Below are 21,276 nucleotides of genomic sequence, written 5' to 3' on the forward strand. Positions count from 1 at the left end.
TTACTCCAACAAGAATGTCAAATAACTTTATTTTAAAGGTGAAAATTTTAAGTCTTGGTTCAGATTTCAAACTGCATGTACGTACATTCACACCCCAGAGGCACTTCAGGTTGTTGACTAGAAATTGCTGCAGCAGTTACTGCCCTCTTGCTTCATGGGGGCAGTATCCAACAAACACAGGTTCTGCTGCTATGCCACGGCTGTTAAAAGAAAGTGGAATGTGTGGGATTATAATCAAACACTGGGCTAGTTCTGTAGGCAGGAAGAGAGATACTAACACTCTCTTTTAATCTTTGTGTAAACAAAACTACTTCCAAGAAATAACAGATTAGGGAGTGAAAAAGGGCCCTATTCTACAGTTCATTGTAGTTCAGTTAAGTACAGTTCTCTGTTTCAATAAGATGTACCAGGATATTACAAAACACATTGAAAAGCTTAAATTCAGGGTCTAATTGTCCTGATGTTCTGCAAAATCTATTGTTTTTATTGAAAAGGGCTCATAAGAATGTGAAAATATGAATCAGCTGACATTTGCACTCCACCCCAACCCCAATGTTTCCTTCACATGCAGCTCTAACTATGTCTTTTTCATTCATTTTTCTGGGGAGCCAGTTTTAGTAAACAGGACTTTTTCCATGTACACTAACATAAATTATGCTCATGGCTTTAAAAACAAACAAACCCTTTACCTTATAAAGGTGTAGTAAGATAGCATATAAAGATGTTTCAGAGTTAAAGTAGTTGTCAAAATTCTGCTTCTTGGATATTTAAGAGCTAGATAGCATAGCACTGCTACAGGGATTTGTAGGATAATATACACCGGTGTTTAAATTGAACTTAAGAGCTGCAATGGAAGAAGCTGAATAATGAAATACCTCAGCTGAACTACTGCTTGCCCCTAAGCAAGACCTACTCTTAGGAAAAGACAGGGTTGTTGTCTAGGTCTCTGGAAGATGTGCCAACCTTTTTGTTTCCCTTCTCCCATCACCGTTTTGCTGCAATTAGGGCTGCTGTATCCTACAGGAAGCTGAGTCTAGATCTGAATAGCAGCTACTGCTTTCATGGTACTATTTCAACAGCAGTGGCCTTGGCCTGGATAGGTGGAGCTACTGTTATTCCAGTGACCCTGATCTAGCTGTTACCTACCCATTCCCTCACATCACCCATGCCTGATACCCAGATGCAGAGCAAGCCAGAGCTGTTTGTTCTACTTGCTCCTTGGCCTGCTACAACTGCCATGGTCTGTATATATACTATGTATAAAAATGTTAGTAGGGACATACACCTTTGCCCACTCCCTGACTGATTAAATCAGCTCTTTGACCTCACACAATGCTAAATAAGTGCCCTATGCATGAAAGGCAACAGAACTGCAGCTCCAAGGAATGCTCATTTCATCGGTGGAAAGGGAATGGTTTCTCTTGTTTTTCTGGTTCAAAGCCTATATAAAAGGAATCATTTTCAGGAGGACGTGCCCTTTTATTAAGGTAGTCTGTTTGTAACAGGAATCGTTCACCATAAGTTTTTATGCCAGCAAAGCAGTTTTAGCACCAGAAAGTATCTGAAAGAAAAAGCGTGCAGCACATACAGGGAGGAGTCCTTAGTCTGCCCCTGCATTCTGCATCTCTCATGCTAGCGCTACTAGAGCAGCTGCAGTTATCTGGATCAGCTTTTATCATTGTTTTATCAGTTATCTGTATCCCTGCACAGCAATACAAGTACCAGCATTAAGGAAGAAGATGGAGATAAGGAATAGTTAACCAGGTCCAGGAATAGCATGGCTTAGTTCATTATAAAACGCTAATCCTAGAGGTACAAGCACTGTACACTTCACTGTTCAGTTGTATCTGTTTTCTCTGAACCCCATCAAAAGATGCACCATCCTGTTAAGTGACAGGACATAACTTTTTAAAGCCTTTTATAATGATGTTTTTAAGATGTATTTATTAATTCTCTTAATGTATCTATTTTTTCATGACTGAGGGAAATAACACAATTTACATATAACTATTTTCCTATAGCATTATTGTAAGCCAGCTTGAAATAAACCCAACAAGTCAAAATTCATGAGTCTTTCAGTCACTCATAACTTGATTAATTAAAGAGCTACTTTACACTATAAGCTGAAAGTCAGTGATTCCAACAGATAATCATGCTAAGACATCTACAGGAACATGAGCAGAGTGTTTAAGTGCTGACTCTAACTGCCATTGTAGGTTGTTCTCTAAAAATCTGATTTGTATCTATCTATCTACTTCAAAATACTTCTTCATACTGTTGGGATTTTCAATGACTTGTCATAAACTTTTGTAGAGAAATTAAATGGCACGTTGCACTCCTGCTGCAGTCCAACTCTGCAGCAGCATTTGGGAAAACCTAAAAGGCTCTCTTGACTGTATACTTTTAATAGTAGAGTCAAACTTTGACTTAAGACCTAGAAATCACTCATTTCTACAACCACAAAGATACAAAGACAGCACTAGCAATAATTAAGCAGCAATTTGTCTAGATACTTTTCAGGAAAGAACTACAGAGAAGAATATATTATGAACTGACTTTGTTTACAGTAGTCATAAATTAAAATTTATCAGGAACTCCTTACCCACCCCTTTCAGTTCCTACACTAAGGCAATACCTGAAAGAATAGCTCGCTCAAGTTCACCGCTAAGGCAAACAGCTCCACTTGATTGCCCGCAAGTCTTTAATTATTATTTATAACAAATAATTAACATGCTTTTTTAAAAAGTCTACTTTTTCTGTCTGCATATTCCTCGCACATACCCTTTAATATCCTTTTTGTCTGAAATAATTCAATCATGGTGTTGTTTTTTCCTTTAGATAAAAGAAGGGGCATAGATGAGTTCTAGTATTTCACTGAAGAAAGTTAAATGAGTTCTGAAAATGTTAATTGCAAAACTGTCTAGAGCTCCTGTCTTAATGTATCTGTTCTTCCTCTTCTATGGATGTAAAACCACATGGGATGACATTTACATAGTCAGATTAGACTGCTAGCTCTCCTCCCTGTATTTCCAGACCGGCAGTTCAGGCCTGCACTCAAGCTCCATTGGTTATAAGGCATGAGAACCAAGCTTTTCTATAGCTATTAACCTTACCGGAGCATGCGGCATCGGTGATTAGTCAGTCTTTCATAGGCATCCTGCAAGTTGGTCACATTCCTGCTGCTCCAGAGTCTTTCCCCTACAGCACTTGCCCGAGGCCTGTAAAGATATACTGAGTTTTAGAGCAGGTACAGTCTATAACCGGAATGGATTAAAGCTTTTAATACCAGGTTTTATATACCCAGAAGCATCAATTTTTATAGCACCTCAGGTTCAGCACAGAGCACTGTTACCACTAACATACAGTCCTGTTGGATTAATTAATGGTCCCAGTAGCTGGCTTTCTAAAATCTAAAGATAAGCAGTTCGTACCATAATCTTGGTGTGAGGTTAGTTGCATCCACAAATTCCCCCCACAGGCAGGCTTCTCCACCTATTAAAAGCTTTTTCTGTTTTTCAGATCCTGAAGTCAAAGCAGAAAGTTAGAATTTCTATTTGCCCAGAAGATGGGCATTTATCAACAATTTCGTCTTCCAATACTGAGAGAGGACTCATGTTCAGTTGTTTGTTTTATCATATAAAACATTATCCCAAGCACTAACTTAATGTTTTGGTAGTCTTGTTACTGCATGTGAGAACCACCAGACCATTTGCACAGAAAACCCATTTCCCTTTTCTGTCAGAAAGGATTTTGCCTTTTATCCTCTAAAAGACATTCCTCAGCTTTCTGATATTCTCCAGAGATTTCAGTCATGATTGAAACTGTTCATTCTATCACAGACAGAACATTCCTTGAAAAAGCTATGAAGTCAGGTGTTCTCCCTGATCAGCTCTGAGAGCTACCTTGCATAAAATGAAAGCCCCAGGGAAAGAATCATAGAATGGTTTGGGTTAGAAGGGACCATAAAGATCCTCTAGTTCCAACCCCCCTGCCACGGGCAGGGACACCTCCCACTAGACCAGGCTGCTCAAAGCCCCATCCAGCCTGGCCTTGAACACTTCCAGGGATGGGGCATCCACAGCTTCCCTGATCAACTTGTTCCAGTGCATCACCACCCTCACATTAAAGAATTTCTTCCTCATATCTAACCTAAATCTCCCCTCTTCCAGTTTGAAACCGTTATCCCTCGTCCTATTGATCCACTCCCTGATAAAGAGTGTTTCCGTTAGGCCCCCTTTAGGTACTGGAAGGCTGCTGTAAGGTCTCCCCAGAGCCTTCTCTTCTCCAGAAGGAGATGATGTTTTTATCAGCTTTAGAGGGAGAGAACACGTCCTTTTCTAGAACAGTCTAACACTAGAAGCTTGCTAACATATGAATTCAATGTCTACCAACAGCCATTTTGCACAACTCTGCCCCTAATGCATGACGCATCTGCCCACCTAGTCTAGCATCCTGTCTCACACAAACACCAGTGCCAGATGCTTCAGGAAGGTATCCCTTTCCCTGCGAGAAGTGGAAAGTTGTGGGTTTTTTTTATTTGAGAATTTTCCAGAGTTCTAGCTAACATTAAAGTCCTTTGATTACAGCCTATCTGATCATAGCGACTGCATGACCACTCTAAATAGCCGTATTTTTCCCATAGACACCTTACTATGAACCAAAGACTTTCATGCACAGAACATGCATATAAAAAAAGTAACAAACCAGGGAAGTTAAGTGGTTCAACGCTGTAGTATTTCTTCCAGTCTTGACCATAACTAATGTAGTCTAAGTACCAGGGAGCTGCCAGGATAGCAGTGAACCCAGCTCCTGTGACGCTGCTCAGTTCATGAGCATAGTTGTTTCCCATCCACACTTGAACTACAGTGTCTGGTTTCAGCTAAAAGGGGGAAAACCAAAACAAAACCCAAAACCATTAAAGACAATCTTAACTGCTGTTATCAGGAAAAAGGATGATGGATTTCAAAACTAAGTACTGTGTTTTGAAAAGGAAAATTTTGGAAAAATTGTCATTCCCAGCCCCCCCAGTCTAAAGCTGATTAGCTCTTCGCCAATTTTAAGCAAAGTTCACACTAGAGTGAAGCCTAGGTTATACCACAGACAGTTCATGCACTAGGAGGGTTCCTACATGCACCAGTTATCTGACCAGCTCTGAAAAGCTGAGCAGCACCTTGTGTTAGTAGACCAGACGCACAGTTATTTCAGAAAAAAAAAAAAACCACCACATGGAAGCTCATAGAAACTTTCCCACCCTGTACTCTGATGCTCTAAAGCATATTATATTATCTGTGTTCACCTTTTGAAAGCAATTCAATGCTGGTGTTCCTGTTCCACCTATTTTAAGTGTTCAATAAATGATAATTTCAAGGCAAGCCCCGCATCTGGGGAGACTTGCTGGGGACACCAGCAGACTTGCTTTAAGAGACACAACCATAACTACTCAATAGTCTACTATACCCTCCCACAGTACTGTGCTGTTACGCAAAACTATCTTATTTATTTTTCCATCGTACCTCTGCTTTGTTATCAAACACTTCTTGCCAGACCACGTATCCTTTGTTATAGGAGGAAACAATGTCCAAAATCCTAGAATTTAGAAATAAGATCATGTTTGTGAACTTGAATGAGATCAGTACAGGCACACTGTTTTCCACCCTAAGGCACATCAGACCTTTCCGAGCACTGCACAGGGGACCAAGAAAAAACATTTTTTTCTGGTTTTGGCCTTCAGTGCTCTAACTCAAAGAGGATGTTCTCCCATGTACGAGGATACGCATGTGCAGTAACACAAACTGATGTTCAGAACTACCAGCAACTCATACAGGTGTCTAAGTCCATATTTTTTTAAGAATGAGAGAAATAAACAGCTGCAAAAACCTTAAGACTTTTCTTCCCCACTCTGTGTGCTGAAATTACAGCAGATACTTATTTTAAGATAACCAGTACATTCAGACTGTGCACAGAACTAGCCTATATGTCCTCGTTGTGTCCCATATTTTAAAACTGTGACCTTTACATTCAGTGTATTAAAAGAAAGTGGGCAGTCCCCAATACATGACACTTTTTGAAAACAATATAGCCTAACCTAAATCAGCTTCAGTATCTGCCCTCAGCACCCCCTCAGACAGTGGCTGTAAGAAGCTGAGCAAAAATTAAAACACCAACATACTTCTGAATATAATACGATTCCAGTTTCGCGTAGTCAATGCCAAATCCTTGCTTCCTCATGAACTCTCTCACTTCAGGGTTAGATTTCCTTAAATAATAACAACGAAATAAGTCAGAAAAAAAAAAAAGGATAATTTTGTTTTGTTTTAAACCAGGTTTCTCAACCATTTCCACCTATGCACGGCAGACTAGCTGATGCCTTAGGCACGCCATAGCCTGGAATGCACAACTGAGTAAAAGCAGAAGGCTAAGATGATTTAGGTATTTTGAAACAGTTTCATCCTGATTTGAAATAAAGCCAATAGTCCTTCTTCTCTGGTAGAACTACTGGAGTCCCTGTTCTTAAGCAGTCTCTGGCAGGCTGCCTCAAGCTCCTAAAAGCTCTGGGGTTCTGGCTTCTCTGTGACTTGGTGGGAAGGTTGCCAGAAGGTCTGGAAACTAAGCAGCCATAATAACACGGGATCTGCAGGAGTGACATCAAGAATTTGGGAAAATACCCAAAAAGCAAACCAACACTTTTGTGATAAAGCTTTTGTCAGAAATTTTCTTTCTTCCTAAAAATTAAAGAAAGTTCTGAGTGTTCAGATTTTATGTTTCAAGAGAATGCACAAATACTAACATCAATGTGAATACTCATGCAATTAAATGTTCTCGAAATTCTGTATTATTAGTTACTCCAGCAGAGAGACTACAAAGTATTCAAAATCCACAACCAATTGAAAACCTCTATTAATACATGCCATACTATTAATACAAGCAGACAGGAGTCAGTACTGTAATACTTAATGTTATCAGGTTTTCTGGAAGGCAGAACTCAATGAAAAGAACTGATTTTCCTTTAACACAAAGCATTTAAATGTTAGTTATCTTATACAGTACTTTTCTACCATACTAGTTCTCCTTCCTGCCAGCTTAATTTTCATGAAGAAATCCTTTAGAGTACCTGAACATTTCTGAAACTACTAGTCAAAGCAAAATTATGCACAACATCACTTACTTGTTGAGCATCACAAAAGCTCTGCCTGTAAATAGTTACAGAAGTAGGAGTGGAGATCTTTGGGTTAAGGAATGAAAACTGTCTCACGCAGTTCCATAACTGATGGATTTAGGCAAGTTTAAGAGGCACCAGATATTTACTCTTTGAACTGTCAGCGTACCAACAATCGAAGTTTACTTCATCTCCTCCCAAATGAATGTAAGCATCTGGAAATACACTGCTGATCTCTCTGTAGAATTTAGTCATGAAGTCATAAGTTGTATTCAAAATGGGATTTACAGGTCCAAAGGACCCAGTTGGACGTTCTCCACTGTAACAAGGGGTGAGAAGATCTCTTTGACCTAATAGAAACAATTAATAGAGGATATTCAATTCCATGTTGGAATGCTAACTTTACTAGCAGGAACAGGCAGTTACCCATATTAAAAATGTTAATACTCATGTCTTAAGTGTTCATCTATCTAAGTATAATCAAATAGAGGCAGGATGAAATAAAACAACTTGCCCAAAGTTGAAGAACCCTCTAAATGGAAATCAGCACTCTGACTTGTAGATTTGTGATTTAACACACAGTAATTTATGGAACATGTCACTGTACCTGCAAAACAACTTCTGGATGACTACTTGAATAAAAAAGCTTTAATGGATTTAGGGAGGAAGCCAATTAGAAGGAAGCCAAATATAATGAGTGTGCTCCAGAGGCCTCTTTCCTCTTTTTATTATTCTGCTTTGTTAACACCTAAGTAGGTGGGAGACACATGGCTCAAGGTACATGTCCTACCTTAGTCTGCTAGGAATTTACCCCTACACAAGAAAGGAAGGCCAGACAGACATCAAAACTAAGCACTTGTTCTTGAGTCAAGATCTCTGAAGCAACATGAGCCAGTATAATAAAATAGGAAAAAGTTACTACATATAGGTTGGAGATTCATAAATGCAGTTTACTTGGTAAACCGTGGTTACAGCAGCAGCAGCACCTTCTTCCTGGCTGTGTGTTTCCTACACAGAGCACATTTACCCTAAACAGGGCCCTAGTGGCAGATTGTTTCAGCTACCTTCCTTGCATGCCGTAAGACTTCTCCCCAGTATCTTGAACCTGAATGCAATCAAAGCATAGCCACCCAGATTCATAGGCAAAGCCAAAACTGGCTCCTGTGCATCACATTAAGAAAAGCTATTACACAAGAAGCTATCAGGAACAGTTGATTTTAGGCAAGGGAGCTGAACCTTGGTCTTAATATGAATATAGACCACCCCATGTGTCACCGGCAAGCCACTGGCTTTTATTAGTGCTCTGTGACAGCAAAGACCACCTGAGATGAAGGATTCAGAAAGACTGTTTAGAAAATTTAGTTTTTGCCTTGTTCCTTTCCTCCTCATTCTAGATTAGTGAGAAAGAGCCTGAGGCATCTTCCAACATTATGGCTGCATCCCCACAGGATGAGCACAAGACTTGCCCCATGGCTAAAGCTAAAGCTATGAAGCGCTAGAAAAACCTTTACTATTTCCAGTTTGGCCAAACCCATCATATGTTAATTGCAGTGAAATCACAGTCACTGCGCCTTGAATTAAGGCACAAGGTTCTGTGGTCCTTGAGTACGTGTAAACACTACCACCCTCAGGATTCAAGCATTCTCTATCAAGAGAAGTATTTTTCTGAAACCCAGAAGAGAGTGAAAAAGCATCCAACTTTGCTGTGTTTTGTACACTGTCAGATTACCGTTTTACTAATAGAATCATTAATCACTTTGAAAGAACCTTTCCAAAGCAGAAACCTCTAGAGACAGCAACTCACTATTTCTAGCCACTGCTTCTAAACTCAAGAGCACTAACAACAATGTGAAGTCTAAGGCACACAGAATGTATCTGTGCCTTTGCACACACATCCAGCACAGCAAGTATCAGCTTTCTCCATTCATTCTACTTCCTCTAACACATAAAGATCATGGCTATCACTTAGGCTGCCCCTTGCTTACCTCTTATTAAGGGGCTTTCAAACCACTTTAAGGGCTGCTTTTTAACAAGTTAATTTGCTTGCACTCTATTTACCACAATCTTCTAAGCATTAATACTTTCTTGGACATACCTTTTCCCCAAGACTGTGTGTGTCCTGGGGTATCAAACTCTGGGATAACTCTAATGCCTCTTAACCGGGCATACTCAATCACCAGACTGATGTCAGTAGGAGTATAGATGTGGTTATAGGAGTACGCTCCCTGTAAAGTATTCACATTTAGAAACAGTTTACAAAACATTGTATCAGCAGCTCAAAAAATCGTGACTAAAGTGCTATAATTTAGACTGGAGAGCATTTTTAGAAGTTAGCCTTTTGTGGTTTTTCACATATGCAACTGCACTGATGGTACTTCTAGGTTGACTAGTGGGGGGGGGAACAAAACAAAACAAAACCCACAGACATGAACCCCTTTTTCCACACTAAGACAAATCTGAGGAGACCATCCTTTCCTCCTTAGCTCACAGTTAATGAGGAAAACAGAAAAGGTAGTATCTATTCCATCAGATTTTTGAAAGATACGGTTTTCAATTCTTCTGTACAAAGGCTAGTTACTTTTGCCCTCTACCTCTGCATCATTAGTCCTAAAACATGGGGCCCTTGTTATTTGACATGCAAGACTAATGGAAAAAATCTGCCAAGTCAGAAAGAACAGTGTCTTTTTCCAACACCTCTGCTTGTCAGTTTGAATACAATATCCAATTTAGCGTCAGGGCACGTTTGTTTTGTGACGCTGAATTTGAGTGTTATTCCACTCCCACACAGAAAACAAATGTGACAAGTGACCCAGACTGCTACAGTTAGAAAAGTGTCATGACTCCTCATGATTAATAGCACCTTAAGCTTCTATTTACCCAGAAACAGTTTCCACAACTGAGTTACTAAAAAAAGATAATGATAAACAAGAAGCCTTTCATAAAGAAGGCTACTGAGACAGAGTCCATCTCCTTCTCTCCAGCTGTCAGTGGGGAATGGAACAGAACTCCACAGCCATTACTAGGAAAAATAATCTGACTGTACCATCCAACATCTACAATTTTTTAATTAAGAAATTCTTCACAGCATCTGATACATAATTTTCATGAGGGTCAGCTTAGATTATTTTTAAATTATTATAATATAGATATTAGGCTCTACTTAACTATTCATGATTGATTTGGCTATTACTGCACTGCGATTGAGCAAGAACCTCATGATGGCTTTTATTAATTAGCAAAATCCGCTGTGAATTGGGAACTAAAGAGATACATTGCAGTGTATTCATTTCAGAAAACAACCTCTCACTTTTGGACTTCTAGACACGTTGTGTTTTGTCAAGTTAACTAGATCTCAGAAAGGGCAAAAGTACTACTGCCATGGTTCCAAACCTAGAGCTGACAGGAAACTCTCTTACATCCGTTTGAGTGACAGTTAAGTCTACCAGTAAAACAAACAAACCAACAGAAATACAAGCACTGTTCACCGCAACAGATTATTTGAACCATTAGTGCTTGAAGGCCTGCAAACACTAAGCGGATCACTGTCAGCAGCAAGTTTGCACAGAAGAGTTAGGAAGGTCATTTACCATGCATCCACCAAGGAAGACTCAAATATGGTTCACAGAGACCATGTTGGTTGTTGGTCCTCTGGTACTGTTTCACAATCAGCCAAGGCAAATGTATTCAACCATTGGTAGGCTCTGCATTCTATTTTCATGAAAGATGTGCCAGATTTCTGCCCTCCCACCCTGCTCCAGTAATGTTTACTCACCTTGTCACTTAACTCAGGGAAATAAATACTCTGGTAAGGGAATGACTGATCATCTACTATATGCCAGTGGAAAACATTGAACTTGTTAAAAGCCATGGCATCCTGTAACAAAGAATGCAATACAGTCTAGTTAAGCACTTCACTCTCACAGAAAACCTACGCAAAAAAAGTTGGTCTTGTCCCTGTATATCCCGCCTGCCTAAAGGAGCAACTTAAAAAAAAAAAAAAACCACAAAGAAAATGCATACTGTGTTTCAACGAATGCTAGAAGCATACACCAAAACACACCATCCTGTTTATACTACTGCTCCATTCCTTTGCTATCTATTTGCACCACTCCTGCCAACGAGCTCTTGATCTGATCATGCTACACTGCCCGGTACAAGGGGAACTGCTATAAATGCTTATGAGTTTCTTCCCTTTCAGAACACATCTGGGTAATTCTCTATGCACCAGGAGCTATTTCAGCTTACAGAAAAGCCTATGCTTTTCTACCTAAATACTTTGGACTCAAAAACCAAACAGCATGAGAGTTTCTAACTATTTAGTACATCTCTACTTGCTAGTGACTTCTGCAGAATCCATTTCAAATGCATGCAGAATAAACACGTGCATTTTCCACAAAGAAGTGTGGCTTATGTTTTTAGTCATTACAGTGTCAGTACTTCCCTTTTAACACACTTATTTTAGAATTATGACTCCAGATGGACAGTTAAGCACATACCCGAGTTATGCAAGTTTGTCAGAGTCACTAGAAGTGTTGTGTGCTGCGAGCTGACGGAAAAAGCATTCTCTACATTGTTTGGGACTAAGTAATTGCAACACAGTTGCTTCCAATCCCTTCCCACAATACAATTATTTCCACACCTTCCCCTTTCGTTTTTTCACCAAGCTGTGTTTAAAGAAGTGACAAAAATCTCTTCAGGAACTCCCACCAAATCCAAAGGAAGATTTACACCTTGTCCACTCCCCAAAATTATCTCATCTGTTTCATTAGAAGAAGTTTCAATTACCGCATGTCTTCACATATTTCTATCAAATACCATCTTTCCACACAAAAAATGCTATCTCCTGACCTTTACCTCAGCCACGCCTTCCTCAAGGACAATGCACTTCCCGGAAATACAGTAAAGCAGCCGAACACAAACAAGAAATGTACTTAAACTGCTGCCTTAAGCATCTAATTACCGCATGTCAGTGAAGAGATTACTGCTGCTTTTTATTAGGTTAGCCTGGACTCAAGCAGGCACAAAGGTGGGAGGAAAAGCACACTTGTTCTTTAACCAGCAAAATGTCATAAGTGTCCCATAGCTCTGGGAAATTATTAAAGCCACAAGCATAACTTAAGGAAAGAAAACATGATAGCAACAGTTACAGAAACACAAAATTGGTTAGAAATGCAAGTCTCAAAAGTCAAGTTACTCTTTGGACATTGTTGTCTCTTTTAGAAAAGACAACAAATAATGATGCGATTAACTACTTGAGTCTTTGAAGCACCCTCAGTTGTAAATGAAACACTACACAAACACTACTTGCTAAACAGGGACTGATCTTAAAGGTAAATACAAGTGGTAAATACCCATGGAGGGGCAAGTTCTGAGCACAGTTCAACGATGACCTCAGAAATGAAGACTGGTTTTACCTGCACTCTCTTCCTCCCCATCCTAAGCCTGTTCTGCAAAGTTCTGCAACATGGAAAGGAAATTTCTAACACTATTTCATCTTGGAAAAGCAAGACAGAGACAAGACAGGAAAACTGCTTGTTCCTCCACTCCAAGGTGTCTCCCATTTCAACCCACCAAATAAACGCTGCTACAAGGATTTCAACAGGAGAGAGGAGTACAAAACAGAAAAAAACCCACAGCTTTAGCTGCTATGATTACACCATTGTTATATATTTACATTATACATATACATAGTATACAATTAAGTGTGCTTACACAAGCTTTTCAGATAAAGTTTTGTTGGTGCTTGTGTGTTTTTTTTGCGTTTTGAAGGGATGTAGTGAAAGAAATCAGTAGCTTCCAATTAACATTTCCAATTTCTCCCCTTACTCTATACTACTTAATTACTGGCTTGCTCTTAGCAGCATAAGAAAGAATAACCAAAGCCTGGTTATTCAAAAGACTGGAATTTTCCTGCATCCACTGGCACTGAAGCCAGGACTTGCAAGGTCTCCCCTGTAGTGCTTGGTGACAGTCAGATGTCTCAAAACACGGTTCCAAGAAATATATGAGCTGGTTTAGGCAACAGAAAACACAGAAAGCCCAATGTACCACAAATCCCAGCCTCCTTTACAGGTTCACTGTGTCTGCCCACTCAGTTCCTCTATGGTGTATGTTCTGACCTTCACTTAGCAAAGTTCACTCTGTCCTTTTAGAAGTCAGACAGCGGAGATGGGTTCTCCTTTCATACCAGTTGCTACCTACTCCAGGGGCCAAAACACAAAAGCAAAAAGCCTTCACTATTAATAATACAAAACTGCCCACTTACCAGGTTTGTAAGAATAGATTTCAATGGTAAATAATGCCTTGAAGTGTCTAGTAAGATTCCTCTATGAGCAAATCTTGGGAAGTCATCGATTTCAGATTCATTGACAAGAAACTATGAGAATGAAATTTAAAAATTAGAATTTTCATTTTTTATTCACCATTTCAAACAGGAAATACTTAGTTTTCAGTTTTTTAACAGCCTTCCAAGGATAATTTTCTGAAAAAGTACTAGTAGATGTGCTGCTTCTTGAAGAGCACACAATAAAGAATGTGGCTATACTTACACTTCCATAGTCATCTTCATGAACCAACTGACTGAAGGTTTCCAAACCTGTGAAAAAAATCCAAGAAAGGGATCTGGAGTACAAGCCAGTACTTGTCCTTAAAGTTTTAGTTAAAAACAGGACCATAACTATTTACAAGTATTCACATAGCTAGAAAGAATGCTTTGTAGCTGAGTTTCTTTCTCTTCAGCACAGTTTTCCTTAATTGCTCAAGCACCCCAGTTAATGAAGTTCTGATGAGAGAACCATCCAAGCTCTCCATTATACACAAGTGCTGAATATTAGCAGTAACAGCTCAGCTGTACCAAACTAATCCTTCAATAGTATGGAAGTCACTGATAGCAAGGTAGGAATTTCTGGTATTGTCATGCATCTATTCTTGTCATTTCTGGTACTGGTGAAGTTTCTAATTTAGCATGAAAAATCTGCTAATTTAGACTAACATTCCAGTAAGAACAGTAGACTGAAACTTCAGCATTATGGTCTTCTTGGTGATGTGTCCAGCATGTTCAGCTACTAGGTGCAGTCAGAGAATAATTTGTTATTCACACTGTAGATCAGTGAGCTAAAAAGCACCCAGGATTTTGTTGGCTTGCCTGATTTCCAGCATAGCAAGGGTGCACTTCTGGTGTGCCACTGGATCTGAGATGCTGAGCACCCGAACTGAGGGTCTGACCAACACACCTCTGGGTACCCTTCTGGTCTGTATGCCCAAGCTTATTTCTCGGGAAGGACGAATGAGGGCAAGGCTCAGTGGTCAGCTGGTTCTTAGTCTGGCATGGATTTTGAATTAAGTCCAGACCAAATAGCTCAATAGGAAAAGTATCAGCTTACCTCTTAAAGCACCCCATACCTCATCTGCTTTCAGTATAGCCACAGGCTCAGTTACAGTTAAATGATCTAAAGAATGGGAAAAAAAACAAAACATGTTATTCCTTAAGAAAGTAGGGAATGACAGGACAACGCTAACAGGCATTAAAAAGAATCTTCAAGTGCCACATCTTCCTTTGTTGGGTTTTTTTTTTTAATTCTAACCAATGCTGCTTTTAACAGCGATACCGCATCACTATTTTTTGTTTATGTGCTCCCGAAATAATGCAATCTACTAGTCAGAGCATCAGCAGTTAATCACTAAAGATGATGAAAGAAATACAGTGTTTAATAATGGCAATGTTAAATATTGTACATGTGCCAGAATTCCAGCCAACTTTAACACAACTGATTTAAAACTATCAGATGATATTTTTTCATTTAAGACGTAGGTGATAAGGCTTGGGTAACTAAGCCAAATGTAACCGCAGAAGTTTACTTCTCCTTTTACCTCTCCTTTACCTTCCTTATGCTTACATACTCTTTTGGAGATACAGCTTACAGAGATATAGCAAGTAATATCATTAGATCCTTACTATAAAGGTATTGTTACAAAGGATAATTAAAAAAACAGACCCCACCACCTAATGAGCACATGTACCAGGGCAGTGAGATGAAGTAAGGTAAAAAGAATGGTATCTGAAGGTATCCATAACAATCCTACCTTACATTTGAGTACTGGAAGTACTCAAGTACAAAGTGCTGAAAAAGAGAGACTAAAATGATTTTGTTTTTCCATTTAAGGTGATTTAGTAAATTTTAGTGAAAAAACAAATATGTTTTAAATATGTTAATTAAAAAAAATCACATACACATATATGTCTAAAAATACACTATGCCTATAAAGCTATAAATTTATATTATTATTTAAACATCAAAGCAATAATAAACTGACCAGAGTCACACATTTGAAACAGCAGAGAAAAAATCAGAGGGGTAAATTGCTGTATAATGATTTATCAGATCTGCCTCAGCATGAAAGAATGGCTGGTTACAAGGTATACCATTCAAACATTTGTTCAAACTACCAGAGAAAAGTCATTCAGGGACATGAAGAAAGTACCTCAAGTTTGCATTTTAACTTAAACACAGATTGCACATACTGGAAGTTCTGGGCAAGAAACAGAACTTCGAAGACCACTGCAACCTCCTGCATGGATGGAAAGAAATGGATCTTTCTGTGATAAACTGTAGTTCAGTCAGGGATTTACTTCAAAGACAGGGGACTACAGGGAACTACTGGAGAAAGTCCAGCATAGGGCAACAAAGATGATTGAGGGATTGGAGCATCTCCCTTATGAGGAAAGGCTGAGAGAGCTGGACTCTTCAGCCTGGAGAAGAGAAGGCTGAGGGGAGACCTTATTAACGTTTACAAGTATCTAAAGGGTGGGTTTAAGGAGGATGGAGCCACACTCTTTTCAGTGATTCCCAGTAACAGGACGAGGGGTAACGGGCACAAGCTGGAACACAGGAAGTTCCGATCAAATATGAGAAAAAAACATCTTTACGGTGAGGGTGACAGAGCACTGGAACAGGCTGCCCAGGGAGGTTGTGGAGTCCCCTTCTCTGGAGGCTTTCAAGACCCGCCTGGATGCAGTCCTGAGTAATGTGCTCTAGGCAATCCTGCTTCAGCAGGGGAGTTGGACTAGATGACCTCTAGAGGTCCCTTCCAACTCTGAAAAATTCCATGATTCCGTGACAGCAAGCTTTTTTTCTGAACATATAGCATACCTTAGATGAACGCAGAACAAGTTTTGTACGGCTATCTGGAACCTTTTGCACAAGCAGGCAAGAAGCCAGCAGGGAGAGGGGCAGAGAACTTGTACTTTGATTACATATCCAATACTCTTTCTACAGGAGAGTCATTGACTATCCGTGCTACCTCTATTAAGAAAAGGAGCCAAACTGCCCAATCCAGCAAGTGACTAGTTGCATATTGAAATGCATATTTCAGCATTTGTTCCCTGGACAAGCTATCCCATTAGAAGTAGAAAATTAAAATCTTGCTAAAGTCTGGAGAGCTCCACTTACTACATGAGGAAAATTCCACATTATTTCCAACAGGAAACTCCTTTTCTACAGCTGAGGGAAAAGCTCTGATGGTTCTGAAGAGTGCAACCTAAAAATCACATGATCTGACAGATCCCCTGATAGAAAAGAACCGGCTTCGGTTAACATTTGAAGCTCACAAATCAGTTCAAAGTTCAACTAGTAGTAAAGCAGTATAATAACCTGACTGTGAAAGAAGAATTCTAAAGCATTAGCAATTTTGCTGCTATACCTCATTTGCATTGAAATGAATGATAAACTTGCACACAAAAATTGCACTGCTTGGCTAAATATACCAAGAAGACTCAGTAAACTTAAAATGAGTACATTTTGTCACAAGTCAGGTAGAATTAATCCCGCTGCAGGTGTATGACTTAAGATTTAAAGGATCTTTTTCTAATGATCTGTATCCTGCATACCAAACAACTAAGACAGCATCTGTCATTTGTTTTAGTGGCCAGCCCAGCCCAAACCACGACACTAGTACAGAAGATTATCTCAAGACAGTACTAGATTAATTGAGCATGTTTAATTCTGTGCTTACCTGCCCAGACAAAAAAGCAATACTATCAACTCATCCTTATTTCTGTTAAGAAACTTATCTGATGATCAGGACTTGATTATAGAGTACTTCTCCACCCTGGACTTCAGTCACAGAAGTAAAGAAGCATATCAGAAAAAATCCAATATAACCACCACGGTTTTAAAGCCTTTTTTGGATCTACTGATAGAAAAAAGTGGATTTATAATACTGGAAGATGAATAACAAGAAGTTCAATGAACACTTTCCATTCTTTCAGGAAAAACAGAAATACCACAAACCTAAGCCACTGTAGGTAGCTTCAATTCAAATGTTATTTCTAAGAAGAGCAGACAAATAGGCAAAGCCAGCCCTCATGCAATACCCTGCACTGAAAGAAAGGATGATCTCTTGACTGTGCATAGATGTCACCACGCATAATTGGGCAGAGCGTAGCATAGTACCTCCAGTCCTTAACGACAGTTACTAGAAAGGACAGCAGCAGGTAAATTAGCTGAATGCTAGCTGAACTGCAGAAATTATCGGTTACACTTCTAACCAGCTCCGTGACACACTGCGGGCTGAGACTTCCCACAGCACTGAGAGCAAGAATTTTCTTCTTGCTTGCCGCTGTTGCGCAACGTCCTTGAGCGTCTCGGTGCGCCTACGATTTTCAGCTCCTCAAAAGAGAAAATCTGCTGGGTTTTAACCCTGGGCACACGACTGGAAAACGAGGGCTGAGGATGGCGCGGAAGGCAGCGGCCGGCCGTGCGCGGTACTCACAGGCCTCGCTGGAGGCGAGGTGGGGGTAACTGTGACAGCCGGGGTCCGGGGCCTCGATCACCACCTGCAGCTGCGACAGCTCGGGCTCCCCTCGGCCGCCCGGCGGCCCGCGGCTCCGCGTCCACCGGGGGGACTGCCCGAAGATGTACTCGTAGTACCTGCCGGGGAAGCACAGACGCCGGCGGGGCCTTGAGGTAACCGCTCCCGCCACCGGGCCGCCGTCCGCAGCCCCCCGCCTCCCCGCCGCCCCTCACCTGCGGAAGGCGTCCTGCAGCAGACCGCAGTCCGGCCCCGCCGAGGAGCCGGCGCCGTGCACCAGCTGGAAGCGGCCGGGGGCCAGCTGCAACTGGCGGGGGGACGTGCGGAGCCACTGCGGCAGGGGCCACAGCGAGTCCTCACGGAAGGAGCCCGAGACCGGCTCCCACTCGGCCGGCTCCGGCGCGGCCTCGGTCGGCGGGACGCCATGGCGAAAGCCGGTGCTTACAAGCACGGCGGGCACCAGGAACAGCCCCAGCAGCAGCCCGGCCAGCCCCATGGCTCTGCCCATGGTGCGGTGGCTACCTCAGCCCGCGGCGACACGCTCGAAGGGCGGGCCGGGTCCGCCTCCGCCATCACGGGACCGGCGGGGGCGGGCCTCGGCAGCGCGCCCGCGGCGCCCGCCCGGTACCGCCTCCACAACGGCTGCTGAGCGGCCGCCGGGGAGAAGGGGCGGCCAGGGCGGTCCTCACACCACCGGGTTCGGAGAGAGGGCATCGCCAGGGCGGGAGGACGCCTCTAGGGGGCCGGGGAGATGTCCCCACCAGGCCGGGAGGCCGCTCCTCCGGCGGGTTTTCCTCCTTCAGCGGTCCCCACCTGTTCGTGGCCGAGAAACCGCTCGAAGGAGTAACGAGAAGTTACCCACCGTTGCTGGATGGGAAATTTTAAGCCGTTTAATTTCTGTATGGAAAAATCTTGATTTGGGTTGCATTTTTATAACGGGAAAACTTAACGCGTCTCTTGTACTGCTGCAAAACAGTCTCGGCAGAAATTACATTCTAGCAGATTTTTCTGCAGATTGTGCTGGAAGCTCTGTTGTGAATAAGCAGAAGTCTGAGTTGCAGTGAAGTTTTTCAAGCTTTAACCAAACAAACTAGGTGTTTTGACAGATCCCAGTATGAATTTTGGAAAGTTGTTGGGAAGTGATCAGAAGGCAAATCAAGCGTTTTGAAGTTACAGCGGGGAAGAATTCACATTTTAAGCCACCTCTAATTCAATGGTTAGTACGAACGCTGATGTGTTGTCACTGTTGCTTCGGCTGATCACAGAATCACAGAATGGTAGGGGTTGGAAGGGACCTTTGGAGATCACCTAGTCCAGTCCCCTGCCAGAGCAGGGTCAGCCAGAGCAGGTTGAACAGGATCACATCCAGGTGGGTTTTGAATGTCCCCAGAGAAGGAGACTCCACACACAGCCTCTCTGGGCAGCCTGTTGATGCACTAGTTAAACCCACAGTGACGGGGGAGCTGACGCCTGCATGCTATTATTGAAGTGTAACTGAGGAACTGGTCAGCCCTCGCTTCCTCGGCGGCCTTCCTTGTGTGGTTGGTTAACCCTTAGTCAGGTGTTCAGTGTTACAAAATCAGTTAAAAAAAGAACAGTGTGTCCATAATGAAGGTTACATCTGTTCGAAAAGAACACCTATGTCTTGCTGTAGAATTACTAAGAAGGAAAAACCCTCTTCTTCAGTAGGGTTTGTCCTCTTTCAGCCTATGTTTCTTTTCAAGTTTGGAGGAGAAGCTCTTCCTACTGCCAGGAAGGTTCCCTGGGAGACGCTGGTGTCTCACCCACGCAGTCAATCACCGCAGGGCTGGGCTGCACAGCAGCTTACAAGGAGGTGAGTCCCAGCTTCCAGGTGTCCCCAGTGCTGCTCCCGGTCACACAGATTTATGTGATTGTACACTCAGCATAGCTGGGGAGCTGATCTAATCTCTAAAGAAGTGATGGCACACTGAAAAGAAGGGGAATAAACATCAAGATGAGGGGAAGGTTGGGACTATGCCAGACTGTGAACTGCACCTGAAGGGAATGAATCACAAAACATCCCGGTTTTGTCCTTTGCTATGCCCATCCATACAATTGGAAGCGTGCAGGCCTGATGGAAGCTGTTCAATGCAGGCTGTCCATAGCAGAATGTTACTTAATCTTGCCATGCTATAAGTACAAAAGCAAATCTTTATTATGTGACACCGAACAGGCACATAACACCAGCCCATCTCCTGTCCCGCCCCCCAGCATGCTGTGAGATATGCGGCAATGTCAGTGCAGTCTTTTCTGTCCCTCGCAGAGGCAATTGTTACACTTTGCTGTTCAAGTGGTGGCAAAGATTTTGGGTTCCCTGTTACATACACCCTTCCAGTTGCCTGGTGTGACTGTCTCCTCAACTGTGCTGACTCAACTGTTTGGGTTGCCTACCACTGTTCATCTTTTTAGGCATATTTAGAAAATCTGGATTATTTCATGGGTTTCTTTGGCACAACTGAGAGATCAGTAAATTCTGTTGAGAAAGCAGAGGGCAAGGATGAGTAGCCAAAGTTGTTGGGGGGGCTGGAAGATACTAAACTAAGTCTGTTGTTTTCAGGTTAATCAGCCTGGCCGTCCCAAAGGGCTGGTGGCTACAGACACACCGAGCATTTTTGCTTTCAGTTCTGTTTTCAGTAGTTGTGGCTTCCATAGAGCAAGGCTGTTCTATACCAATTAAGTACTCCTATTTATTTATCATTGCCACTCTTTATTTAAAGTATTCTGTGCACAGAAAACTAATTAAATAAATTTTGCATTTTTTTTTTCTCCTCTGGATAGATTTTCTGATGATCAATAAAGAGAGCAGGTAGTCTAATCTTTCCTTGTGTAAGTCCGTGAATATATTTTCTTTCTTTTACTCATTTGTGTACTGGACAAACTTGGGGGAACTTAGTATCACTGAGATATCTACCACTCTGCCCATTTTGCTTGAAATTGGCCACTGGGATTTAAAAGTTGCTGCGTGGAAGGTTGGAGTAGAGAGATGTGAATGCGCTTCCCTCATTTTCTGAGGAAACCTGACTGTAGTGCCTTTAATAACCACAAGCAATCTGCATTGGTATTTTTAGACACTATTATGTTTGAAGTGCTGTAATGTAACCCAGTTTTATATTGCATCTGGGGACTGGTTCTAAGCTCACAGGGAAGAAGCAGAGGATAAACAGGGAGCTGTAGAATTGAAGAGTATTTGACTGCAGGCTGCAGTCTTCCAGTACGTCGGCGTCTTCAGAGGCTTGCTGATTTCAGTGGGGTTTCCACTAAGCATAGCTGACTGATGAGACCACAGAGCT

General features: G+C 41.7%; 1 protein-coding gene across 2 annotated transcripts; it reads right to left on the bottom strand.

Moving 5' to 3' along the window:
• Positions 1 to 12: 12 nt before the first annotated feature.
• HEXB (hexosaminidase subunit beta) lies at positions 13 to 20,792 on the bottom strand. Of its 2 annotated transcripts, XM_074569032.1 has the most exons (14): positions 18,181 to 20,792; positions 17,927 to 18,084; positions 14,539 to 14,604; positions 13,705 to 13,751; positions 13,422 to 13,532; positions 10,929 to 11,030; positions 9,252 to 9,381; positions 7,326 to 7,506; positions 6,170 to 6,256; positions 5,514 to 5,586; positions 4,705 to 4,879; positions 3,432 to 3,522; positions 3,114 to 3,218; positions 13 to 200 (listed from the first exon to the last, which is right to left on the bottom strand). In XM_074569032.1, the coding sequence occupies exons 1-14, from the start codon at positions 18,471 to 18,473 to the stop codon at positions 137 to 139; spliced, it is 1,683 nt and encodes a 560-aa protein (XP_074425133.1). In that variant the 5' UTR covers positions 18,474 to 20,792; the 3' UTR covers positions 13 to 136. The 2 variants fall into 2 exon arrangements, 1 of the variants encoding a protein (XP_074425133.1); XR_012584835.1 differs by lacking the exon at positions 3,432 to 3,522.
• Between the last annotated feature and the right edge of the window lie 484 nt (positions 20,793 to 21,276).

This window comes from Larus michahellis, chromosome Z (assembly GCF_964199755.1).
Source record: "Larus michahellis chromosome Z, bLarMic1.1, whole genome shotgun sequence".
NCBI classification, from domain to species: Eukaryota; Metazoa; Chordata; class Aves; order Charadriiformes; family Laridae; genus Larus; species Larus michahellis.

Bases quoted from the DNA above. Each gene is read 5' to 3' on its own strand.
- HEXB (XM_074569032.1), bottom strand. From the start codon at position 18,473: ATGGGCAGAGCCATGGGGCTGGCCGGGCTGCTGCTGGGGCTGTTCCTG. The intron at 18,085-18,180 runs GTGAGGGGCGGC...CTTCCCCGGCAG, and splicing joins CTGCAGGACGCCTTCCGCAG to GTACTACGAGTACATCTTCG. The intron at 13,752-14,538 runs GTAAGCTGATAC...TTTTTTTCACAG, and splicing joins GGTATGGGGTGCTTTAAGAG to GTTTGGAAACCTTCAGTCAG.